This window comes from Bos mutus, chromosome 1 (genome assembly GCF_027580195.1).
Source record: "Bos mutus isolate GX-2022 chromosome 1, NWIPB_WYAK_1.1, whole genome shotgun sequence".
NCBI classification, from domain to species: domain Eukaryota; kingdom Metazoa; phylum Chordata; class Mammalia; order Artiodactyla; family Bovidae; genus Bos; species Bos mutus.
In genome coordinates this window covers 41,062,514-41,090,399 of record NC_091617.1, presented here as the reverse complement: position 1 = coordinate 41,090,399, position 27,886 = coordinate 41,062,514, and the positions used below count along the sequence as shown (strand labels likewise).

The window sequence follows — 27,886 nt, the reverse complement described above, 5'->3', positions numbered from 1 at the left end:
CTCCTGACAATCTTTATTCCAGCTTGTGCTTCATCCAGCCCAGAGTTTCTCATGATGTACTCTGCATAGAAATTAAATAATCAGGGTAATAATATACAGCCTTGAGGTACTCCTTTCCTGATTTGGAACCAGTCTGTTGTTTCATGTCCAGTTCTAATTGTTGCTTCCTGACCTGTATACAGATTTCTCAGGAGGCAGGTAAGGGAGTCTGGTATTCCCATCTCTTGAAGAATTTTTCAGAGTTTGTTGTGATCTACACAAAGGCTTTGGCATAGTCAATAATGCAGAAATAGATATTTTTCTGGAATTCTCTTGCTTTTTCAATGATCCAGCAGATGTTGGCAATTTGATCTCTGGTTCCTCTGCCTTTTCTAAAGCCAGCTTGAACATCTGGAAGTTCACGGTTCACGTATTGTTGAAGCCTGACTTGGAGAATTCTGAGCATTTCTTTACTAGCATGTGAGATGAGTGCAATTGTGTGACAGTGTGAACATTCTTTGGCATTGCCTTTCTTTGGGATTGGAATGAAAACTGACCTTTTCCAGTCCTGTGGCCACTGCTGAGTTTTTCAAATTTGCTGGCATATTGAGTGCAGCACTTTCACTGCATTCCTAGAAAAGTTCAATCTTCCAAGACTGAACCAGGAAGATAGAAATTATGAACAACCTAATTATAAGAACTGAAATTGAAGCCATGATAAAAAAAAATCCCCCAAAACAAAAGCCCAGGACCAGATGGCTTCACAGGAGAATTCTATCAAACATTTAGAGAAGAGTTAATATCTATCCTTCTAAAAATCTTTCAAAAAATTACAGAGGAAGGAACACTTCCAAACTCATTCTAGGAGGTCACCATCACCCCAATATCAAAACCAGACAAAGACAACACAGAAAAAGAAAACTATAGGCCAATATCACTGATAACATAGATTAAAAAGTCCTGAACAAAATTTTAGCAAATAGAATTCAGCAACACACCAAAAAACTCATACACCACGATCAATTTGGATTTATTCCAGGAATGCAAGGATTCTTCAGTATATGCAAATAGATCAATGTGATACACATTAACAAACTGAAACATAAAAACCATATGATCATCTCAATAGATGCAGAAAAAGCCTTTGACAAAATTCAGCACCCATTTACGATTAAAACTCTTCAAAAAATGGGCATAGAAGGCACCTACCTCAACATAGTAAAGGCCATATGTGATAAGCCTACAGGAAACATTATTTTCAATGGTGAAAAACTGAAAGCATTCCCCCTAAGATCAGAAACAAGACAAGGGTGTCCTTTCACCACTATTATTCAACATAGTTCTGGAAGTTCTAGCTATAGCAATCAGAGAAGAAAAAGATATAAAAGGAATCCAGATCAGAAAAGAAGAAGTAAAACTCTCAATGTTTGAAGATGACATGATACTATACATAGATAACCATAAAGATAGTATCAGAAAATTACTAGAGCTAATTAGTGAATTTAGCAAAGTGGCAGGATACAAAATCAATACACCAAAGTCACTTGCATTTCTATATACTAACATTGAGATTTCAGAAAGAGCAATTAAGGAATCAATCCCATTCACCACTGCAACAAAAAGAATAAAATATCTAGGAATAAACTTACCTAAGGAGACAAAAGAACTGTACACAGAAAATTAAAAGACACTAATGAAAGAAATCAAAGATGACATAAACTGATGGAGAGATATTTCATGTTCCTAGGTAGGAAAAATCAACATTGTGAAAATAACTAACTACCAAATTCAATCTACAGATTTAATTTAATCCCTATCAAATTAACAATGACATTTTCACAGAACTAGAACAAAAAATTTCACAATTCATATGGAAACACAAAAGACCCTGAACAGCCAAAGCAGTCTTGAGAAAGAAGAATGGAGCTGGAGGAAACAACCTTCCTGATTTCAGATTATACTACAAAGCTACAGTCATCAAGAGTATGGCACTGGTACAAAAAACAGAAACATAGGCAAATGGAACAAGATAGAATGCCCAGAAATAAACCCATGCATCTGTGGGTACCTTATTTTTGACAAAGGAAGCAAGAATATACAATGGGGCAAAGACAGCCTCTTCAATAAATGGTGCTGGGAAAACTGGACAGCTACATGTAAAAGAATGAAATTAGAACACTTCCCCACACCATACACAAAGATAAACTCAAAATGGATTAAAGACATAAATGTAGGACCAGAAATTATAAAACTCTTAGAGGAAAACATAGGCAGAACACTTGATGACATAAATCAAAGCAAGATCTTCTTGCTTTGACCCACCTCCTAGAGTAATGTAAATAAAAACAAAAGTAAACAAGTGGGACCTGATGAAACTTAAAAGCTTCTGCAGAGCAAAGGAAACTATAAGCAAGATGAAAAGGCAACCCTCAAAATGGGAGAAAATAATAGCAAATGAAACAACTGACAAAGGATTAATTTCCAAAATATACAAGCAGTTCATATAGCTCAATACCAGAAAAACAAACAACCCAATAAAAAAGTGGGAAAAAGACCTAAACAGACATTTCTCCAAAGAAGACATACAGATGGCTAACAAACACATGAAATGATGCTCAACATCACTCATTATCAGAGAAATACAAATCAAAACTTTGATGAGATATCACCTCACACCAGTCATAATGGCCATCATCAAAAAGTCTACAAACAATAAATGCAGGAGAGGATGTGGAGAAAAGAGAATGCTCTTGCACTGTAGGTGGGAATGTAATCTAATATAGCCACTATGGAAGACAGTATGGAGATTCATTAAAAAACTATGAATAAAACCACCATATGACCCAGCAATCCCACTCCTAGGCATATACCCTGAGGAAACCAAAACTGAAAAAGACACATGTATCCCATTGTTCATTGCAGTGCCATTTACAATAGCTAGAACAGTGGAAGCAGTTCTAGATGGAACTGGAATGGAAATGGAAGCAGTCTAGATTTCCGTTGACAAATGAATGGATACAGAAGTTGTGGTACATATACACAATGGAATATTACTCAGGAATGCATTTGAGTCAGTTCTGATGAGGTGGATGAACCTAGAACCTATTATACAGAGTGAAGTGAGTCAGAGAAAGATAAATATCATATTCTAACACATATATACAGAATCTAGAAAAATGGTATTGAAGAATTTATTTACAGGGCAGCAGCAGAGAAGGTAATGGCACCCCACTCCAGTACTCTTGCCTGGAAAAACCCATGGACTCAGGAGCCTGGTAGGCTGCAGTCTGCGGGGTCGCAAAGAGTCGGACACAAGTGAAGCAACTTAGCAGCAGCAGCAACAGCAGCAGTGGAGAAAGACATAGAGAATGGACTTCTGGACGTGTGGAGAGAGGAGGAGAGGGTGAAATGTATGGAAAGAGTAACATGGAAACTTACATTACCATATGTAAAATAGATACCGATGGGAATTTGCTGTATGACTCAGGGACTCAAACAGGGTCTCTGTGTCAATCTAGAGGGGCAGGAGATGAGAGGGAGGTTGAAAAGGGAGGGGATATATATATATATACCTATGGCTATTTCATGCTGAGGTTTGACAGAAAAAAAAATTCTATAAAGCAATTATCCTTCAATAAAATAAAAAAGGAAACAACAGAATAGCTTTGGGGCAGGGTCCTGGTACCCCCCTAAATGAATATACATAATAATATATTTGAGCTATTTTGCAGATACTGAAACTCCTACCAAAAGAAGTTAACTGTGTGCTTCCCACAAGCATCTAGACTCCAGATTGGTTGGACCAGGAGATTGATGATGCTGACTCCCAACTACCTCACCACCAATCAATCAAAGATGGCTATGAGCTGATCACACCCTCCTCTTTGAACCATTACTATAAATCTCATTACCTCCTCTTATGCCAACAGAGTTTTGAGGGCATTAGTCTGCTGTGGCTCCCTTTGCCAGGCAAAGCAATAAAGCTATTCTTTTCTATTTCACTCCCCTCAAAAAAGAATCAGTGAAGGAAACTCAAGGGAATGGCCAGAGGCAGGAACAGAAACTAGAATGTACAAGGTCATAAGAGCAAATATAAAAACATACAACTTCTGGAAAGAAGACAACTTGGAAAATCAAGTGTCTCAACTGGTTATACACAGTAAGAACTGAGAACAAGTTACTGATGGGATGGGTAGCAAGAGGTCAGGTTTCATGGAATTACTCTTGCTTAACAACCATGAAAAAGAAATGCAAAAAAGTAGAATGGTTATCTGAGGAGGCCTTACAAATAGCTGAGAAAAGAAGAGAAGCGGAAGGCAAAGGAGAAAAGGAAAGATATACCTATTTGAATGCAGAGTTCCAAAGAATAGCAAGGAAAGATAAGAAAGCCTTCCTCAGTGATCATTGCAAAGAAATAGAGGACAACAATAGAATGGGAAAGACTACAGATCTCTTGAAGAAAATTAGAGATACCAAGGGAACATTACATGCAAAGATGGGCTCAATAAAGGACAAAAACGGAAGCAGAAGATATTAAGAAGAGGTGACAAGAATACACAGAAGAACTGTACAAAAAAGATCTTCACTACCCAGATAACCATGATGGTGTGATCAATTACCGAGAGCCAGACATTCCAGAATGCGAAGTCAAGAGTGCCTTAGGAAGCATCACTATGAACAAAGCTAGTAGAGGTGATGGAATTCCAGTTGAGCTATTTCAAATCCTGAAAGATGCTGCTTTGAAAGTACTGCACTCAATATGCCAGCAAATTTGAAAAACTCAGCAGTGGCCACAGGATTGGAAAAGGTCAGTTTTCATTCCAATCCCAAAGAAAGGCAATGCCAAAGAATGTTCAAACTACCGCACAATTGCACTCATCTCACGTGCTAGTAAAGTAATGCTCAAAATTCTCCAAGCCAGGCTTCAGCAATATGTGAACCGTGAACTTCCAGATGTTCAAGCTGGATTTAGAAAAGGCAGAGGAACCAGAGATCAAATTGCCAACATCCACTGGATCATTGAAAAAGTAAGAGAGTTCCAGAAAATCATTTACTTCTCCTTTATTAACTACGCCAAAGCCTTTGACTGTGTGGATCACAACAAACTCTGAAAAATTCTTCAAGAGACAGGAAAACTAGACCACCTGACTTGCCTCCTGAGAAATCTGTATGCAGATCAAGAACCAACAGTTAGAACTGGACATGGAACAACAGACTGGTTCCAAATCAGGAAAGGAGTACTTCAAGGCTGTATATTGTCACCCTGCTTATTTAACTTATACACAGAGTACATCATATGAATACCAGGCTGGATGAAGCACAAGCCGGAATCAAGATTTCTGGGAGAAATATCAATAACTTCAGATATGCAGATCACACCACCCTTATGGCAGAAAGTGAAGAGTTAAAGAGCCTCTTGATGAAAGTGAAAGACGAGAGTAAAAAAGTTGGCTTTAACTCAACATTCAGAAAACTAAGATCATGGTATCTGGTCCCATCACTTTTGGCAAATAGATGGGGAAACAATGGAAACAGTGACAGACTTTATTTTGGGGGGCTCCAGAATCACTGCAGATGGTGACTGCAGCCATGAAATTAAAAGACACTTGCTCCTTGGAAGAAAAGCTGTGATCAACCTAGACAGCATATTACAATGCAGAGACATTACCTTTCCAGCAAAGGTCTGTCTAGTCAAAGGTATGGTTTTTCCAGTAGTTACATATGGACGTGAGAGTTGGACTATAAAGAAAGCTGAGCGCCAAAGAATTGATGCTTTTGGACTGTGGTGTGAAGACTCTTGTGAGTCCCTTGGACTGTAAGGGTACCCAGTCAGTCCATCTGAAAGGAAATCAGTCCTGTATATTCTTTGGAAGCACTGATGCTGAAGCTGAAACTCCAATATTTGGCCATCTGATGCAAAGAACTGACTCATTGGAAAAGACCCTGATGCTGGGCAAGATTGAAGGTGGGAGGAGAAGGGGACATCATAAGATGAGATGGTTGGATGGCATCACTGACTCAATGGAAATGAGTTTGAGTAAGCTCTGAGAGTTGGTGTTGGACAGGGAAGCCGGGCGTGCTGCAGTCCATGGGGTCGTAAAGAGTCGGACACGACTGAGCGACTGACCTGAACACCTATGACATGTATGTGAGGCACAATACTAGTTTTCCCATGTCTAAGCAAACCAGGAAGGGGGACCAGAGTCCGATGAGAAAGCATTAAGAGTTAAATAGTGATTATGACAGACTTCCATATGGAATCTTTGGGTAAAGGGTAGCAATAAAATGAAATGATAGACTGAAAGGAAACCAGACCAATGAAAGAAAAAAAAATTATTTTACATATTAAGAGTGAAATAGAAGAATCCAATGAAGATGGAGAAATGAACACCGTGAAAAGCGAAGTCCAGGAGAAGGCAGGAAATTAGAGACCATTATCACCCGTGGGGGCATTTAGGGGGTGAGCCTTGGAAAGTGGGAAGGGATGAAGAGTTTCTGAAGTAGGCAGAAGGGAGCAGGGTGTTATAACATGCCTTCCCTCTCTTTAAAATGATAGACGTGAACGCAGCAAGAGTCTAAGGCTACAAGACAAGAATACACATTCCCTAAAGAAAAACTGAATAGAGTACAGACTAAATATCTGGAAGTTTTACCAGCTAGATATAAAAACTGATTAATACAGAAGAAATTTATATTTCAGTGGAATGGTAGATGCACATGTGAGAAACAGATTTCAATGTTAGCAAAACAGTGAAATTTGTATAGCATATATATTTTAAGAACCAAGAATCTAATTACATCCAAAAATAATACAAAGGTTCTATAGTCTCTAGTTCTTTAAGAAAATATAATTTTTTTTTGTAGCTTAAATTTATAACAAAACAATCTTCAACACCTTGATTTGGTATCTCAAGGTCAAATACAAAAGGAAATGTATAAAAACATTTATTGTACATAAACCTGTTACATTTTACATGGGAGAGGAAAAATGGTGCACATTTTTCCTTATCATGGAAGGCATTATCATAAAATTCAGGTTATGAAGATGGAAGTGTGGCAAGAAATGTCACTTTACAATGGAGCACTATGTTTCAGAAAACCATTCATTAGAAAGAAAACAAATGAATGTTTTATGCTACTTGCCAAGTGAGAAAACTTTAAATGAGACTATTTAAAATAACAGGATCATAAATATCATTGCTAACCTTTTTAGTCCCCCAAAGTATGGGCCTAACTATTGATATTATCAAAATATGTACTTTTTTCCTTTTCTTTAATTGAAGCAACAGGGATTTACTATATAATACAGGGAATTATACCCAATATCATGTAATAACTTACAGAGGAATATAATATGCAAAATACATATTTTTGATGCCTGGCAATAGTAGGTCCCACCACAACCGGGTCTGTGAAGCAAAGATGAGCAAGCCTACCAGTAGTTTCCAGAAAGTATAGCAAACAAACAAGCTTACATGGCCCCAAATGCTTCCACTATACCAGTGAGAGGCTAACCAGACTGCCCATGTATTGATATAAGTAATCCTATAGGCCTCAAACCATAAGAGAATAACTTTCATGACTATAAGCCCTATTTACTTGGGGGCCCAAATCCCAAACTGAAAGTATCCTGAACATTCAAACCAATATATTAAAAATGGATAGAGAAGATGGTAACCATGGGGGCCCAGCCACTATACTGCCCACCATATACACTTACTGAGGCCAGAATAATTTCTGGAGTAAATCTCTGCAGATAGAAAGCAGTTCTATTAGAAACTAAAGTTTCAGGGCCAAGTTTGAAGACCAACATTTTTTTCAGTGAGCTTAACAGCTGAAGTGATACCTATCAGTTCCAGGTTGAGAAGGCAAACAAGTAGCAACCTGGAGAAGAGAAAAGAGCAGGGAAAGCATGAAGGTTTGCTGAAGCTCAAAGGTGGGCTCAGAGGCAATGAAGGACTAAGACAGGGAATGACAGGAACTGGTTGATAAAGAAACCTCTTAGTTGGAGATTTCAGAAGTAAAACACATGCTTCCTGTGAGACAACTCAAGAGCAAAGCTGCACATAAAATGAGAAGTAAAAATCTTGAAGCTGGGCAACTCAGGACATGTAAAAACTGAACAGGACAGAGAAAGCTGCAGAGTCCATGCAGCGGTAAACCAGTGAGTTGACTAATGACCGGCTGCCAAAGAATAGGCAGGAAGTGCTATAAAACCCAGGGGGCAGGAGTTAGTAGCCAAACTCACAAAGGAAGAAGAAAGGAAAGGGAAGCAAGGTGATTCTGATTTTTTTCTTTCAATAAAGTTTAAAAGTAAAAAAGAAAAATCAGATTCTGATTTTTTTTTTCTTTCAAAAATATTTATATTGTTAACTATGGTGGACAAGGCAGGAATAAAAACTGAAAACAGCTTTACCTTTACCATCTTTAAGGCCTCTGGACCTCATGTAATGTTTAAGAGTAATGAAGAATTATCAGTAAAGAAGGATTCAGTTGACTTTCTGGTCCTTCCACTGACCAGGCTAATGTACCTGGGAATCCCTGACAAGCTTTCTCCTTGACTGACTGTCACAAGTCATTTAAAAAGAAAGTAACTGGGCCCAAACTCCATGAATGTCGAACAGCTGTCAGAACTTGATCCTAGCCTCACACTCCCAACCAACACAAACATCCAATTTCTAGGAAATCACTTATGATGAAAAAGAAGTATTATAAGGTTTAGCAGTTTTCAGAGATTTTTAACCACACTTATCAATAACGATCTGCATATAAGTGTAGCATATATGATTTCATGGTTGTTCTGTAGATACAGAGAAAGCCAGTTCACTTATGAGCTAAACAAACATGTCACATACTAATGCCATGTACAAATAGGTCATTAACTTCTATGCCCTCAGAAGCACTCTTAATTGTCAGGAGCATTTGAGTAAACACAACATAAATTGAAGAACTTCCTAGGGGAAAGGGAGAGTGGAGGTTAGATGACACAATTTACAGATTAGAAAACCAAGGCACAGAGAAGTTAAATGTCTCAGTGGAAGACCTCACAGCTGGTTAGTGGCTCAGCTGGGGTAAAAGCAGCACTGTCTCAAGCCTTTCTTCAATGATCTACCCCCAACCCCACTGCAAGATGCAAATATCCAGCAGAACTGGGCTAGAGTTTCCAATAAGGAATAAGACTTTATGCTCTTTTTGAAATGTGAAATGAGATGACAGAATCAGAAAGAAGAGCGAGCAGAAATTAAGAAAAAATCATTTGCTTGATATAAAATAATATTAATTTAAAACTATACCTTCACTGCTTCTGATGAAAGTATATTTTCCTTTTTCTGACTTGTGCTCATGGGCTCATTTTCAACACTGGAAAAAAAAAAAGTTTTTTTTGAAATTAAAAGAGAATTACTGAAATCATACAGTTTCTGTGTTTAATGCAAAAACTGAAAGGTCCTTTTTATCTGTAATGCCCCAAAGATTCACATACAAAGTGTTACACTAAGAAGCTATTGATTTGAGTGTCTACACTTGAAACACACATTCAAAAATGCTCATCAGGCTCCAGACATTTTGGTGAGTCCATTCTGTTTTATGACCAGCATCACACCAACGATGCACCTGAACAAAGCAGCGCCAGTGTACAACTATCATAATCTTGGAAAGTGATGGCCCTCTTTTTGACTGTATTTATCTTAAGGTTCTCTACAGCCCAGTCTTTTTTTAATCCTATGCTAAGGGTTATTTGAAATATATTTCCAATCAACAAATTTTTATAAACTTACAGGATCATATAGAGATTTCTAGGAATATTTAAAAGAGATGCAAAAAAAAAAAAAAGAGAGAGAGAGAGAGAGATGTAGGTTTATCTAATCCCAAGTATGTTCTTGGGCTTCCGTGGTGGCTCCGACAGTAAAGAATATGCCTGCAATGTGGGAGACCTGGGTTTGATCCCTGGGTTGGGAAGATTCTCTGGAGGAGGGCAGGGCAACCCACTCCAGTATTCTTGCCTGCAGAATCGTCATGGACAAAGGAGCCTGGCAGGCTATATAATCCATGGAGTCAAAAAGAGTCAGACACAACTGAACGACTAAGTACACACAAGTGTGTCCCAGATGGTGCCTTAAAAATCTGATTTTCCAGATAGTCACTTTTAACTGTCTTGTCTGGAATACCTTCACAGATATCTTATAAGATGTCATAATAACCTATTTTGCCTATTAGGTACATATACATTTTAGATCTAGATAATTAACTCTTTACGTCAACACGTTATTTTGTTTTCATACTTTCATAATCTGAGACAAATTGAGCAGCTTCAATTCAAAGATTACTGTGGCACTCTACCATGAACTAGGAATCGTGCATGGCCTTGAGGATTTAAGAACAAGTAGGTCAGGATCTTCGTAAAACAAGGTCTAGTAGGGGAGACTGATAAACAAACTAATAATACAGTCTGGTACAAGTACAACTCATTCATAACTGCTGAATGAATGAAGTGGCACGGAGCACAGAGGAAGGAAGAGGCAGAGACTCTGCCCGCTCAGTCAAGTGTCCATGTAGGAGGTACAAAGGCAGGGGTTGATAATGATACAGTATTTGGGGGGTAGCTCAGTCGATAAAGAATATGCCTGCAATGCAGGAGATGTGGGTTCGATTCCTGGATTGGGACGATCCTCTGGAGAAGGAAATGGCAACCCACTCCAGTATTCTCGCCTGGAAAATCCCATGGACAGAGGAGCCTGGCAGACTACAGTCCATGGGGTCGCAAGAGCTGGACAGGACTTAGCGACTAAACCACCACCACCACCGAGTTCTGTTTGTTTGTTTTTAAGATAAGACTGAAGCACAGGATCTTGTGACAGGCAGCGATAATCCTGGAGAGATGAGAATGAGAACAGAGGTTAGTGGATGCCAGACCAAGAAGAATCCGTCTGACCCATCACAGAATGTGACCTTTGTTCTGCTAGCACTGGGAAGCCTTCAGGCAGGAGAACGGCTGGGTGAGGAAAAACACATGGATGGAATCGTGGTGACTGGCAGGAGAGGGAATGGGAAGGGGGGTTCCACAGCTCCCATTAGGATACTAAGCAAGGACACAATTTGTGCTACTTAAGATTTTCTATCCATACAATCCAGTACAATTGAGCAGACTATCCAGGCAACAAATGACAATGATTTAAAAAAAAAGAAGGAAAAAATAGATGATGAACACCTGGAAAATACAATGGATTCAAATTTCATTCAGTCTCGGACTCTATGCAGGAATACAAGGACAGAAAAGATACGGCCATGCTCAAATGCCAGTAAGAAAAATTAAGCATGTAAATAAATACATAAGCTATGTGTTTAACATATGAAAACTCCATAGGGAAAAATAGGGACAAAGTAGAAAAAAAAATGTACAAGTCAGAATTGTAACCCATATTACATGGACATGTCTATAAAATAATGTCTTAAATGGTTAACATTTTAAATGTGAGTGGGTTATCTTTGTTTTTTCCTGTTTTACTAGGCTTATCTTTTGCCACAGGGTTATTTATAATTCAGTTTTTTTTTTAAATTAAATTCAATACTTGTCTATCTAAGCTCAAATCAAAAAAAAGAGGCTGGCAAAATACACATAAAAAGAGCATGATATAAACATTTGGGGTATAACCATGAATACTACTAACCTTGGTGATTTGATAAGTGTATTTTCTAACTACAGTCTATTTTGAATCTAGTTAATTTATAAATATAATCTATCTAAATATATAATAGACAATTTAGTATCCTAGTTCAAGATTTCTGAAAGTATATTTATTTAGAGTGTTCACAGGGTATTCTATAAGCTTGGAGAATGAAATGGCAACTCACTTCAGTATTCATGCCTGGAGAATTCCGTGGACAGAGGAGCCTAGCAAGCTTCAGCCCCTGGGGTCACAGAGAGTCCGACATGACTGAACGACTAACACTATAAGCTCACTGCCTTACTGAAATTGTATATGAAAACAGTAAAAAGTGTCTTTCCCAGTACAAAAGCTCTGCAGAAAATGCAGCTCAGGGTCCATGGGATTTAAGGCAGAAGTTAGGATTTTCAAGTAGCTATAATTATTTCCACACTGTAAACACACACAAAATGCCAAAAAAAAAAAAAAAAGTTTTAAGTCAGAACATAAGCATTCTGCATTGCGCAAACAACTGAAGAATTTAAAGCTGAAATCACCAAGAGCAGTTAATATTTGACACTTTGTAAAACTTGTTGAAATTTATATCCTAAGGTTTATCTTTCATGAATCTTATGGCTAAACCAAAATTTTAAAATGTGTCAAGTTTTAAAACAAACAACATTTTAAAATTCTGGATTAAGTAGAAAAATCAGTGCTTCAGTTAAAGCTTTCCCCATGTCCTTCCTGGATGTCTGGAGTCCCTTCTCCATTTGTCTCTGACATCCTCCGGATGGCTCTGGTTCAATCCATTCTTCTTAGACACAGTGATCATTAATCTGACCATGATACTCTTCTGCTCAAAAACTCCTTCAGTGATTCTCCATCAGCTGATGAATGAAATGAAGAGTCCTTAGTGTAACTATAGACAGTTCTTCATGACCTGGTTGCAGATACACCTGTCACCTAGAACCCATTCTCAGAACACACCAAATTCACATACCAGCAAACTACTTTCTCCTCCTGCCTGCAACACCCTTCCCCACCATGTCCAACTCCTAATCCTTCCCAATTGATTTCTATGTTAACCTGTAATTTTTGTGCCCCCACTGCACAGAGTGATACCCCTCATACATTCCTGCTAGTAATTACCATAATGGCTGGTTGGTTGTCCATTTGTCTAACTAGATTTGAACTCATATAACCCAGGGACCGTATCATTCATGGCTGTATCCCAAAGCCTAGCATCGTGCTTGGCACTGTGAAGGCACTCAAGTATGGTTTGTCAGATGGACTGTAAAAATAACTGCTATCAAACATTCTGTTTGTGTCTGCATAATCAGAAAACACTGTGCCATTAAGAACAATATAATAATACACAGTAGTCCTTTTTCCTTAATGACACATTAGTATGTAAGTCTCTTGAAAGAATGTACCATCCACTCTAATCCAGCAACAATTTTTCTCAAAAGATATAAAAGAGAGAAGTCGGGCTGGGAGACGATTACTCAATAGGAACAGAGGTATTTTCAACTGACTTATAAACCAAACACACAAAAATTAGGACAGGATTCATAAAGATACTTGAAACACTGGATATTTAGATGTCAGCCTAGATTTAAAAAAAAAGAAAAGGAAAAGAAGAACTATTAACAGAAAAGTTTCAAAAGGCTTGGACTGGTACTCTCAGACTCAAAAATAAAATACAAGAGAAAGAAAAACTTTTCAAATTCAGATGATCTCAAATCTTAAGAAAGACAAGCCTTTTCTATTGTTCTCTCACAATTTAATCCCCTTTGGGACCTGGGAGTATTTCAATAGCAGTATTTTTAGAAAGTACACATTCTGCTCAAGGGAGGGGGTGAGGAGGCAGGCATCATGATCACACGTGGGCACAAATAAGACTACCTTGAATTTTAACATCCTCATCTAACTTAGCTAACACAACTCAGGAAATTAAATCTAGATAAGCGTCAAGGTCAAAGTGATACAGAAGCTCCTCATTTTTGATGCAGCCTTATTTAGACCATAGCTGAAAACCAGGAATCCAATGTATAGCCATTAAAAATCCACTTACTTTATGCCAGACATAAAATAAAACAAACCCCCTGGGCCATAAAAAAAGAAGGCATTTTTACATTCTAAAGCTCAAATAATTTACACAGAGAGTCCCTATCCTCTCACTTAAAATATCTTACACTATTACTTTTAATCAAATTCTAACAAGATTCCCCAACTCACAGAAAGTAAGGAGGAGAAAACTAGGTCCAAGAACTCAGTCACCAGATATGTCCTTGCACTTTTTAGGTGCCAGACGCTGTTCTTGGTACATACTAGAAAACGAGCAGTGAACACATCAGACAACGCCCTGGCCCTCTTTCCCTAAGAATCCCTCTCTAGAGGCACCATAATCACCTGCACAGTTGTTTATTAAACAGATGTGGGGGCCTGACAGTCAAGGATTCCAGCTGGAGTGGGGCCCAGGAATCCACATTTTCCACAACCGGCATCCCCTTCCGTGGGTTGTTCAGATGCAGGCCGTTCTCTGATCACGTTCTTGATAAACAACAGCGTGAGAGCCTCTTTACTGAGCTGAAACCAGCAACTGAGTGTTGCACAGAGAAAAGAATGATCTGGTTGGAGGGATATCCATTATTTAAATGTGTTATATGGTGATAATTAAAGGATAGGTATCAATTATTTTGAAAGCTCACTCCTGTGAAATAGCACCCATTTTCCAACACTGATGTTCAGCAGAGATGGTCCTAGTGAAGAGCTGTTGCCTGAATGAGCATGCAGGGTATGCAAAGTCCAGTGGGACGGGAAAAAAAATCCCCTCTTTGAGTGTTTACCACAGACTGAAACCCAAGGGATGCTGCTTGGCCTCTTCCAGAGTCAGTCCCTCAAGTGGTGAGAATGCCCCTTCCTAGACGGTCACTGGATAGTCATGCAGGAACGGATGTGGGTGGAGGCAGAGTGAGGAAGACAAAGTTCTTCACTCCTCCCCCTCCTGCAACAAGGCAGTTGAGTACCACCTCTTACTCTGCCGTTTCTCTCACACACCGTTATGGTGGCTGCATCAGAAAAATCTGGAAATATTGAAGAACCGAATACAGCTTCCATAACTGTCTTCCTAAGGCCAGCCCACTTTTCAGTGGATTCCCGAGTCTGTGATTTCTTGCTATTTCCAGAAAGGAGGCAATCTCTGGTACTGGTAACATCATGGCCATAATTCTGAGCATTCTCAAACTCAAGGTGACTTCATAGAAGGTGGTGCCTTGTTTGGGGCTTCCCCAGTGGCTCAGTAGGTAAAGAATCCTCCTGCAGCGCAGGAGACGCAGGTTTGATCCCTGGGTAAGGACAATTCCCCTGGAGAAGGAACCGGAAATCCGCTCCAACATTCTTGCCTGGGAAATCCCAAGGACAGAGGAGCCTGATGGGCTACAGTCCATGTGCCTGCAGAGAGTTGGACACGATTGAGTAATGGAACACACATGCCTGGTTTGGGCATGGCCTTATCTATAAGCAGGACCCCCAACCCACTACCCCCAGGAACTTGCCACCATTCCTAGGGGCCTGTGCTGAGGACTTCTCTTCTCTGCCTCCTCTCTTTCCCACTCTGGGTTTTCACTTTCATCCTAGAAGGGGTGGTCTATAGTCCTCAGCTATGTTGCTGAGGACAGGGAATGAGAATACAGGTTAATCTGTTTCTCTCTTCCCTCACTAACATAAAACCCTGCTAGTTCTGGCAGCCTGGTCCACATCACTTCAGTAAAGCCTTGGAGGACTAAATGAAAAAGACTATGGAACAAGGAGGGGATCTCTTCCCAACCGACTCTGTTTCTTGCTGTTACCAGAAGTGAAAAGCTCTGCAAAAACTCAAAATGGACAGAGGTCTGTTTCAGGGATGGCATGTTATGGACAAAAGGCTCTTCAGTCAAAATGCCCCTTTCTGGATCTTCCTTTTTCAAACACGTACATTGAAAGGATCAGATCAGCCCTCTGCCAGATCTAAAATCACATATGACCCTCCAATAAGCAGAGTGAGTAGAAAGAGGAAAAGTCAGATGAATCTTGAGGCTTTTGTGGTAAAGAAAGAGAAAGACTGTGATCAAGAAGCCAATTCAGTTAAAATATTAGGGCATGACAACAAGGAGACAGAACTTCTACTGTCCCTGACTTCAAAGTGACTGAGGCCACCAAGGGGCCTGTTCTCTATTCCCTTGGATTTCTCCCTCTCATGGCCACTCAAGTGCTGAAATATAGGTTGAACTTTACCCCCATACCCTCCAAAGGGCCTTCTCATGCCATGGGGCATCTACATTACCTTGGGGATCTTTTCTTGAAACACATCTTCACTAGACAAGCTCTAGAGTTCTCTTTGCTCACTGTTGTACTGAAGGTACTGTGTGGTTGTGGTTAGTTGCTCAGTCGTGTCCAACTCTTTGTGATCCCACAGATTATAGCCTGTTAGGCTCCTCTATCCATGGGGATTCTCCAGGCAAGAATACTGGAGTGGGTTGCCATGCCGTCCTCCAGGAGATTTTCCCAACCTTGGGGCTGAACCCAGATCTCCCGCACTGCAGGCAGATTCTTCACTGTCTGAGCCACCAGGGAATCCCAACTGAAGGTACAGTACATTACAGATTAAACTGACTTTTATCTACTGGCCTGGAGCCCCACCCAGCATCTCCAACCCTGCTTCTGCAGGGATAAAAACAGAGTTCCACACTGACAATTTCCAAACAACCATCTGGAAAACTGTCCATTCATAAACAGTGACTGCCAGCAGTAGAGTAGTACTTGTATTTTTTTTAATGACCATTAGCAGAATATAAAACAGGTGGTTATGGCTATTTCTGGGTTTCAAATTAAAAGGTAAGTAAAAGCTGCACTTTTAAGACAGTCAAACAGCATGCATTTTAGCCCAAACATCTGGTGTCTCAATGTCAGACCTCTTTGGAGAGAAACTAGGAGCAGGGAGGAGGGTAATAGATATGATCATGAAGCTCCATGGCTTTGCAGTCTTAGAGCTTCTGACAGTTCTTTCCCCATAATGTCAACCCTCTCCTATAATTTTTCTATCTACCTGGAAGCTGATTTACTTCCTGTTCCTATCACTTGTTCCCAAAATGAGAGCCATAATTACAGTTCAATCACAGGCTACAAAGTGAGAATCTCAGGCGGTTTGATGTGACCTGAGCTGTCCATCTACACGTGACATCAGCAACTGCTGTATTATCCCAAAGTCCTCTTCCTCAAACCCCTCAGATTCTGAACAGTTGTGACAAACATCACAAGGATCAATACCCTGATCTTTTACTGTGACATGAACTCAAAGCAGTACTCTAGCTGCAGTCTAGAATGGGACACTCATTCGTGTACCACTTGACACACCACCTGAGAGAGGAGCTCTGGAGACCCCAAAACAGGTGAGCCTGGACCTTCCCAGTGGCTGACCAAGGTTGACCTCACCTCCAACTCAGGCCCTTCCTCCTCTGTCAAGTCTTCTGAGACCAACAAGCTGAAAAACTACTTAAGAGGATACAAATATATACACACATACAAACCCACGCTCAAGTGATAGTTTTCTTAAAAAGTAATCTTATCATCTCAACTCCTGACCAAGGCTGACCTCATCTGGCCCCTGACTCCTTTCCATTCTGTTGTTTCTGCCTGTTCTGATACCTGTGCCAACATGAGCCTGCTCCAGGATCTTGAAACATGCTTTTCCCTCTGCCTGGAAACTCCTTTGCTCTGATTTGCTCATTTCCTGATCTTCCAAGATTTCCTGGAGAAGGAAATGGCAATCCACTCCAATATTCTTGCCTGGGAAATCCCATGGACAGAAGAGCCTGGTGGGCTACAGTCCATGGGGTCACATAAAGTTGGACATCACTGAACGATTAACATTCATTCATATTAATTCAAGTATCACGTAGGTCTTGGGTCAGGTGTCACCCAGCAGATAGGCCTCATGAGCATCCTCTCTATACCTTACTCTACACTCACTACTTCTGTCACGTCCTCTTCCCTCATCTCACTTTATTTTACTACAAAGCACGTTATATATAAATCTATATAACTTTCCCATCAGAATACAAACCCTCTGTAAACAGAGACACATTAAGACATTCACACTAGATTCTGAAAAGTGATGACCCATCTAAGATCTTTCAAAAGATTAAAATTAAATTATTTTGATTATTTCTAAGAGTATATGTACTATTGTATAAAATGATAAAGCACCAATGTTAAGTGGGAAAAAAAATCAAGTTTCAAAATCCTGAAGAAGACTTTTACTTTTTCTAAAAATATGTATACATGTAGACACACGTATCAGAAGTGATCTAGCAGAATAGCACTTGTCTCTGGGTAGTTATGTATGAGTTGTGCTTTTTTTCCTTTTTGATTTTTCTTTAATTTCATACCTGTTTTAGAAGAGTGTATATTACTATTCAAAGGCAAGCAAAACAAACAAAATCCCAAAGTATTGTAGTTGATTCTAAAAAGCAAGTAAAAACAAGTCAGTGAAAAAATGCAAGCAATGAACCTAGAGAAGACAAACAGCTAAATACTAATAGTACAAACAGTACATAATAGCAATTTCTTCGTATCATAATAAATGTAACATTGCCAAATAAGATCTTATTTACCTACCTCTAATAGAACAATGGAACAATTAAACTGATTACCACACATATTTTCAGCTTTGATTAATATAGCACAATGCCACCTGTCCAGCTGCTGCTGCTGCTGCTGCTAAGTCACATCAGTCGTGTCCGACTCTGTGCGACCCCATAGACGGCAGCCTACCAGGCTCCCCGGTCCCTGGGATTCTCCAGGCAAGAACACCTGTCCAGCCAGGGTATGCTTTTTAGTACTTTGACAGCAAAGACAATAAAAGGTTAACAGTTTACATCTCACGCTACCTGTTTCCAGTTATCAAAATATAAAATTCAAAGAATTTCATTCCTTGTTATAAGCACAGCAATTACAGAAAAAAAATTATGACCTGCAGGTCATATCCATATTTTGTATAAATTTTAATATAAAGAGTAAAGCAGAAATTTCTAACATATCATGTAGCTATCACATAAAATGAGTACTCATGAGAGCATTCAAATACCATTTTCATGTCATTTCTGTCATTTGTGCTATTTATCATAAAGGACATATAAGAGATGTCCTTTAAAAGGGGATGATGCTCCTTCCAAAGTAAGTTGTGCTATTCTAAACAGCTGTATTTTATATACATGGAAAAGTTGACTTTTGATTTAATCCCCTAATTATAACACTTATTTTGGCTGAATGAATAAAGAGAAGTGGAAAGAGATATAAAATAGCTCAATCTTCATCTACCATCACCAGAAACCAATATAGATTGTCTAAAGTTTACAAATCAAGAGTAGTAAATAGACACGTGTACAGAAAGATCAGAAGGAACAGACTGAAGGAGATTAAAACAGTTTCCTCTAAGAGTGGGCCCACCCCTGTCAAATACTCCACAGCCCGTGAGACACGCTGGTACTTATTTTAAGAAGGGAAGGAAGATTTGTGCTATGTCTGCCTTCCCCACAAAAACTGCAGGAGTGTTTTGAACCAATGCCATGCTGCACTGGATTCCCAGAGGTTAGCACAGTGCCTGGCATAAGTGGTACCAAAGGGATTCTTGTTAAAAACATTGGTGAGCTTTTCAAATCAAATGATGAAAATGTTAGGAACACACAGAGGAAATACCCAAAGCATTTTCATGTGATCTTTCCAGTAAAACAAAAGTCTTCCTAACCTATCCTGCATACACCTGTTACCCTATGGAGTTTTGGCTGGCATTCTAAAGCTGGAAGAGACCTTAGCTATGAGGGCCATCTCCTTTCCTTTATAATCAAAGACTGCGAGAATATTTTGGCTCAGAGTCACATGGCTACTCGAAGTGGATGATTTAGGTGATCTCACAAAAATGAGTTGGTATTTTTGAGGCTCTATTAACTCTACCCAGTTTCACGTTGCAGATTAAAAATACATATACCTCCCTCATACCTGCAGAAAGTATTTAAATATCCAATTATTCGGCATTATAAATATTCCATTTATTTGTAGCCTCGATCATAACTTTTCTCACTTGAACAAGTGAATGGAGTTCATTTTTCCTTTGGAGAATTTTTGCCAACACAGGATCATAAATTATTTTATCCTCTTTTATACAAAGGTATTCACTAGGTCATAACCAGTTTTCTGAAATAGGTAATTCATATAATTTTTTAAGTATAAAAAGGTCTAAAATGAAGAAGTCTCCCTCCTATTCCTCATTCCTTCACCCAGTCTCTCATCCTTCCCAAATAGTTAACACAACAGTAGGAACAGACTTTTTCCATACTCCCCCATTTTCAAATGCAAATGGGAGCGTACTATACACAGTGGTTTGTATCTTGTTTTAAAAAGATTTTTAAATGTATTTTTCTTATCAGTATACAAAAAGCTTTATCATTCTTTTTGACAGCCACGTAATAGTCCACTATATGGATACATGGTGATCTACCCATTAGTCCACTATTGATAAGACTTCATTTTAATCTTCATCTCTTGCTAATTAAAACAACACTGCAATGACTAAATTTGTAGTGTCAACTTTGGGCTTGTTTTGCAAGCTGTATACATCCAGTGGAATTTCTAAAAGGGAACTGTTAAATCAGGGTATGTGAATGTATGATGTTGATAGAGTTCATCAAACTTCCCTCCAAACTGGTGTCTCGATTTACACTCCCGCTAGCAGTGTACCAGAGCTCCTGTATACCTACATTGAACTCAAGTTTTGATTATCAGACAGGTGGCATATGGTATCTTGCTATAGGCTTAATTTGTATCTTTTTAGGAGACTAACCCTTTTTATGTGTTTAAATATAAATTTATAAAGTATATATAATTTCCTCTCTCAACTGCCAGGAGCATCAGTTCTTTATTGTTGTGAGCACTGACCCAGGCCATCTGCAGGCCATGGTCTTATCTGCACTCAAAACATTTTCTAAGCCCTGCCTTCTGTTTGGGTCTTTTCCCCAAGTTGAGCAGAAGCAGCAGTCACAGAATGCTGTAGGTTTTGAATTCAGGAAGGAGAATGACTCCTCACTCTACCACAAGATCTGTGAGACTTTTGATTAGCTATTGGACCTCTCCAAGCCTTAAATTATGTGTCTGTAAAATGGAGTAAAGATTCCTGTCTCATAAGGTTGCTCTGAGTATTAGGTGGTTGTATAGGTTGAAAGCCCCAAGCACAGGGCTTGGATCTTACTAGGGCCTCAATTAAGGGTGGTTTAGTTTTGTCATCACTAATCTGTCAGGCACAAAGGAACACTTGACTAAACAACTAAAGCAAACTTTGGTTGTTTCACTGCTTTGGCACATTTCCAGTTAAATACCCCCAGGGGTTAAACACTGAGGGATAACCCTGCTGGAGCTGTACCAGTACTTGGCATTCATGACTGCCACACAACGAATTATTTCTAGTCACAAAACCAATTTGTTTCTCTGTCAACACCCAACCATTCTGTATAAGGATGTCCACTCACTTGGAATGACGATTTTTTGCAAGAATGTGCTTTTCTGCCTCCATCTAAGACTTGCTGGGTCAAGGAGCAGCAGGAGGGACCGAGGGAAATCACGTCCACTCACCCTGCTGGTACAGCTCCTACACCATCTCCCCACGAGTCTGCCTCGGCAAAGGATGCTCATCAAACCATGCTCAGAGAGAAGAGAGGGAGAAGATACTTTGAAAGCCCGTTCAAAGTCCTCATACAATGTGTGACACTCATGAAACAGTGAGTGTGTTCTGAACCACACAAGTCACACACACCAAATGCACGTTTGGCTTATCATGAGTTCATCTGGAAAACAGAGACGTGCAGGTTTATCTCCTCCACTAATTTAAGAGCTATTTGAGGGCAGTTTCAGTCTTTTATTCATCTTTGTATCCCACACCTTAGCAATATCCTCAACACACAGCAGTCAAATTTCTGGAACGAACAGGCTCAAGATAAACATGACTTCTTGAACTTTTACTTCATGCTAATCCTCTCTCTTCAGTAGACAGTCTGGATTACCTTCCTGAGTTTGAATGTACGTCAATCTGTTTTATAGTTATCGGAGCTGCACTGGCATTTTTGGTATATGTGCACATGAGTGTACTTCATCAGAACTCTGGTAATACTTTGAAGGAAAATTGTTTTCTTCTTTATAAAATTCACTATTACCCTTTTTTACATATTCTCCACTGAGGTGAAATGTTTGCTTCAAAAAAGTTAGAAGTTGTGATTAAGTTTATTGCAGATCAATTTGAGGTACACTTGAAACTCAACACACATTTAGAGTGTACAATCGAGTTAGTTTTCAAGGAAATGTCCTCAGCAAGAAACAGAATCCTCAAGTTAGACATCTGGCAGACACCCTGTTAAACCCAAAAGACAGATTCTCACTTGAAAAAAAGTATGGTTTCAATACCCTAAAACAGTCTATATTTCTACTTCACTGCCAAAAGTAGGTTCTGTGTTTTCCATTAACCTGGAAGCTCAAGATTCTCACAAAATACTCACAGCTGAGGACTTCTGGAATTTTCCAGTCATCTTTGTTGCTGCAGGCATGAGCCTCAGATGTTGCCCTTCAACACCACATAGGTATCTTATTCCACCAAACTATTACTGATTATTTTATACAGTGCTTTCAAATCACTATTTGAAATGTAATCACCATGAAAATTCAGAGCACAAAACTCCTTTTTCTTACATAAATGATGCCGTGGTCAACATTTAACATAACAGCTGGTATCAGAGGCACTATTAACATTTGATGAAACTATCTCCTACACTTCAGCTCACTAGTATCATGGCTCAACCCATGTATCAGCCACACTCAGCCATGGTGAAAAGCAAATAGTCTCTGAACTTTAAATCAAGAGCCAAACACTCTCTAGAGAACTTTATGGTACCCACCCCCTACCATGTCTCAAAAATGCCCACTTTAAGGGCAGGAGTGTATTACCCTGTGAAAAGCCACTAATAAGTGTTTTAGTGAAAAGTGTATTCGTGAAAAGCCACTAATAAGCGTTTTAATGATCCATCAACAGAGATTCACTCCCTCACCTGAGCTAGGTACAGAGGACAAAAAGATAAATGAGACACAGCCCCTGCTCCTTGGGTCTAGTGATCCTGTCTTACCTTCTATCAATGGCACTACATTGGGACACTCAAAGGAACAGTCAAAAAGAGTATATGTGAAACAGTCCACACTATTACCCATTCTGGAACAAAGGAAGGAAAGGTCCAACTAAATTACATATTCAGATGTATTTTGAAGAAGCACAGTTCAGAAGGTTGGTGAGCAAAATGCTGTGTAAAAAGAATCAGAGTTTCTGAGTCAGAGAGACCCAGTCTCAAATCTCACCCCTGAAACTTATCCCAGTTATGATTTGGGATAAATTGTTCTCCCCTGGGAGTGCTCTCCCTCCCGCCCACCTTGGGGAAGGTGTTCTGGGTTCTCCCAATGACTGCAGGGGATGCTCCTGGTAATTAGTGGGCAGGGCCACAGATGCCAAATGTCCTACGAAGGACAGGAGAGTCCAGTTCAGCAAAAAATTGTTCCTTCCAAGATGCCACCTCTGGGAATTATCTTATCCTCAGTTTCCTCAGTTGTCAGAATTTTAAGCATACCAACATTCCAGGCTGAGGGTGATGTTTAAAAAGACGATATAAGTAAAAGTACCCAGCCCAAAGGAGTGCACAGTCGGCTTTTGTTAAATGCTGTTCTTGCCTCACTATCATGTGTGATACAGCAAAGAAACAAAATTGAGAGATCATTTTCTCAAAGCAAGGAAAATTAGAAGGCAGGTATCCTCTGAATTTCACAGTTTAGCAGTACCTGTTGAACGGGGCTTCACAAAAATTCTCTAAATTGAGACCAAACACTCTTTATGACCCAGTGCCAAATCTAATTTTCTTAATGCCTCTTTCACTCTGCCCGCACTGATGTATACAACCTTCAAGAGATCATAATCCCAGGCCTTTGCTCAGCCTAGAAGACCCATCCCCTATTTCCATCCTCCTGGCTAAGTTCTCTACCTGTGGAAAACACCATCAGTGAAGGCCCAGATAAAACCACCTCCCCCATGAAGCCCTCCTGGCTCTCCCCTATCACTTTTGCTGAGCCCATTCATTGCACACTCATAAACCGGGCTAAACGTTACAGCTGTGAATTGAATTCAACTGCAGTTTTCATTTCTATACAATTAAAAACAAATTAATATAAGCACTTTCTGGATGTGGTCAACCACCGAAGATAAAGAGTATTAACAAGCAATTCAACTGCCAACACCTGAATTCACATACGTAACAGTGTTGATGCAAACAGACTTTTAACTGCTGCAGGTTAATGAGAGCAGCATAGAACACAGTATATAAATGACGTGTTCACAGCAAATGATGTCCAAATATCTTACAGCACACCATAAAAGCAAAAATTTTCCTGTGATTCAAGTGGAGAAATATTGGAAAACCTGAATCATGGCATGGTACACAGTGGTACAGTCATGGCAACTCCTCAAAAACTTTGTTTTTTTTCTAGTTGGTACCATATGCATTTTGTGAGTAGCCAAAAAACAGCTGCCAGGATAATGCTGTAAATTTTATTTTTATTGGTCTTGTGGTTATGTCTGTGTTTAATTTTCAATTCTGTTCTTAAGGAATTGTTAAGGAATTCTGTTCTTAAGGAATTTATGTCCCATTTGTATTTTTACCTACACAAGTTACATCATGAAACTCATGTAAGTCAACACTGGGAGTGCAGAAAACGAGACTGTACAACTCAAGTTTGAGAGAATGCACTTCGAGTACAAGAAAAAGTCAGGATGCAGACATTAATCCTTAATAAATGTTAAGTGGCCTCTGAGTTGCAGGTACTGCACAAACTTGTTTTTAACTGAAAAGTAGCTATGTGACTCTGGGCATGTTTCTTTAGCCGTTTTTTATAGTAAAACTAGAATACTGATCATACATGTCTGTCCAACCTCAGGTGTAGTATTTTTTAAAGTATTCTGTTAATTGTAATGTGCCAGACACACCATGGCAACCCACTCCAGTGTTCCTGCCTGGGAAGTCCCATGGACAGAGGAGCCTGGCAGGCTACATGGGGTTGCAAGGAGTTGGACACGACTTAACAACTAAACAAGACACGTCATAGGTACTAGGATGACTGTTTTCAAGTGGTCTCCTCAGCTTCTCCCAGTTCCTTGAAACAGCCTTTTTCTCAGTCATCTTTACATTCCTATCACACCCAGTCCCATGTCTGAACAGACTCCCCTGCATCTAAAATCACCAGTACAAAAGGTAAACCACGCTCCCACTAAAACCAGGAGTTTTTACTGCCTCTAAAAGAAACAGCCAAAATACTCTTACATTTTGAAATAAGATCACAGTGACAAATCACAATTCTGTTTCCAATCTTGTTAACACCAGGGTGTTGTGTTACTAGGACATTTGGTACTACTAAGCGTTTTCATTTGTTTCATTAAACTTTCAATAAAGGCTTTGTGTTTATGTCCTTGAAAAGAAAAGATTTAAGCTCATTTAAAAGGTAAAACACCCACACAAAAGATTATCCGCTATCCCCTTAACATCTGGCAAGTTCTAAAATGGATGAAGGACAAAATTAGAGTTCATATAAGCACAATTAAAATTATGATTGTCAAAAAGCAGCAGTCTGTGCCTCTCTGGAGATAAGGAGAATGGAGAAGTGGTAAGCAGACAGACAAGTTGCGGGAGTGGCTAGCACCAGAAAGAAAAAGAGATTAGATTTGAGAAGTGGCCAAAAAGCCAAAATAGGGCAGGGAGGCGGCAAGCTTTCAGGACAATTCTGATAGGAACATGAAATTGGCCCTTCTAATCCTGACTCAAGGCTAGTTTCGAGTCTACTTCAGGTTTCTCTTAAATACTGTTCCCATATTATCATCCCAGATTGTCAGTGCTGTTACAGTGACGGCAGGCACCAAGGGCTGTCTGCCTACACTAGAATTCTGACATTCTGGTTGAGCCCTGTCAGACTTCAAAACTATTTTTAACTACTATGTAAGTCTGAATTTTAAATTCTCTCTTAAGAGGGCAATAATAGCTGAAGCCTCACAGAAGAAGTCTTCTAGTTGTAATAGGAACCTTCTTGGAAAGATGTGGCAGTTTTGTTAAGAGGATCATATAATGCAAATGCTTCACAAGCAGGGAAACTGAGGAACACGTAAACGCCCAGGATCCAATCACAAGACAGGAATGAATACTGATGGAAGCAGCTCAATCAGTTACAGTTCTGTTTCCATCCAGTTTTCTTTGAAGCTCTCCAGGAAGCCTTTAACGACTGAAGTAAACACAGCTTTCAGGAGAGCGTCCTTCCAATCACGAGAGATCTTCTAGTGCAATGTGGGGGAAGAGGCAGCAATAAGCCTCTCTAGCCAGCAAAAGTTTTAAACAGCGAGTTGTATATCACTTAACCCCTCTTCCTCCCTCAGGACAGATGAAAAGACTCCGGAACAGGTATTTTTATTAGTCATGAATTTTTCAAAAAGCTCGATTTTACAGCAGCAGGTGGAGGAAGGAGAAAAAACTGCAAAAAGGGGGCACGTTTTTATTATTACAGAAACCAAGACAGCTCGAGTCCAGGTTTCTGGAATCCATCTGGGATCTTGAGGCAGATGTTTTCTCCGAGATTTGGGAAAGAAGGGTGGCATCATTTAAATGTCAGGCAATGGTAAATAAGACTAGCAACGGTTTGACATTTTAATGGGGTCTTGGGAACTCAGCATCATCATTCTTAAAAAAAAAAAAAAAATTACTTTGAGAAACTACGATTAAGACGGCAAAATCCCAGCCGAGCGGGTGGCGCTCCAAAGCGTTACCTGTCCTATCGGAGTGGTTTTCGGATCGCGCCCTCCTCGCCCTGGCGGACGGCTGGGCTCACTACTCTTTCTCATTACCGCCGGCAGGACGCCAGGGGAGTCGCTTCTGCCGGAGAACTTAGAGCACACGCGAGTGTGGGACGGGAACCGAACCGCGTCTGGGGACGGGAGATGGGGGGCTGAGGGCCCCGCGGGCTGGCCCGGCCGCTGGCCACGGACTTCACCAGGATTTACAGACCAAGTGATGCGGCGCGGGAACTAAGAAGGAAAAAACTTCAGCAATGGAAGAAGGAGAACAGAAAGTGAGAAGCTCAGCCTGGCCGACAGCGGCCGGCTGCGGGCACCGGGGCCAGGAACCCCCCGTCCTGAGTCGGCGCCCCCGACGACCCCCGCGGCTCCCACCTGGCAGCGTCCCGGCCCGGCGCGGGCGGCTGGCTTGTCCCTGGCCTCTCCTCCTCTTCCTCTTCCTTGTCCCGGGAAGGGCTTCGGGGAGCAAAGAATCGGGAAAAGCTATGCCAGGGGGCGCCGCCCCTTCTCCGGCCGCCGGACATCTCCCCGGCGCGGCAGCCGGTCCGAGGCCGTCCGCTGGGAACGCGTGAGGCGGTGTCCGGAGCCCGGTCCGGGGCCGTGGGACCCGGCGAGGGCAGGAGCTACTCGGCGCGGGCGGCCGGCGCGGCTCAGTCCATCCCGGGCGGTAGAAGCGCGGGCGCGACGGGCTGCCAGCACTACTCCTTCTCGTGCTCTGAGGCGGCTCCTCCCTCCACCCCCGGGCCGCCCGCCCCCAGGAGGAGCCAGAGGCCGCGGCTCCGCCCCGAGTCCGGGCCCGGCCGCCGCCGCTGGACGGTCCCCGTTCTCGGTATGGGCCTGAGATCCGGGGGGACGCACCACCCCGCAACGCCGGGCTCCGGGCTTCCCGCCCAAAAGAGCTCAGCCTGCCAGCCCATTTGTCTTTTCTCTCAATTTTTTCTATTACTGATTTGTTTTTCTATCGTCCAGTCAGTGCAAGGAACGGTTTTCAGACTTTTGAAACAAGTTCATGAATTAAAGTTTGAAAGAAACTCATGAACTAAACTGCGGTACCAGAGTGCCCTAGGCTGCCTTTCAGCTAACGAACAGTAATTCTTTAAACAGTTTCCCAGGGCTGAAGAAGTTGCAGCTACCCCGTGGCCGTCTCAGAAGTTGAGGGCGCCATAAGTGCCGGTTCAGGTCTGTCAACAGGTCCTTTCTGGTTCGGCTGGCTTACTGTCTGTGGGGTAACTTACCTTAACCCAGATGTGCTTTGATATTTCTCACACTCCATGGCGCCGTAGGTGCTGTCCAGGTCTGTCAACAACTCTTTTCTGGT

At 40.7% G+C, this 27,886-nt stretch overlaps 1 protein-coding gene across 1 annotated transcript in view; it reads right to left on the bottom strand.

Moving 5' to 3' along the window:
- The window catches only part of CRYBG3 (crystallin beta-gamma domain containing 3), a 126,077-nt gene extending 98,787 nt beyond the window's left edge, over positions 1 to 27,290 (bottom strand). Inside the window, exons 1-2 of the mRNA XM_070368078.1 lie at positions 26,944 to 27,290; positions 9,273 to 9,339 (exon numbers count right to left, since the gene is read on the bottom strand). Of these exons, the coding sequence (XP_070224179.1) occupies positions 9,273 to 9,339; positions 26,944 to 27,092 (216 nt within the window). The 5' untranslated portion in view covers positions 27,093 to 27,290. The remainder of the gene's footprint in view (positions 1 to 9,272; positions 9,340 to 26,943) is intronic.
- Positions 27,291 to 27,886: the final 596 nt, after the last annotated feature.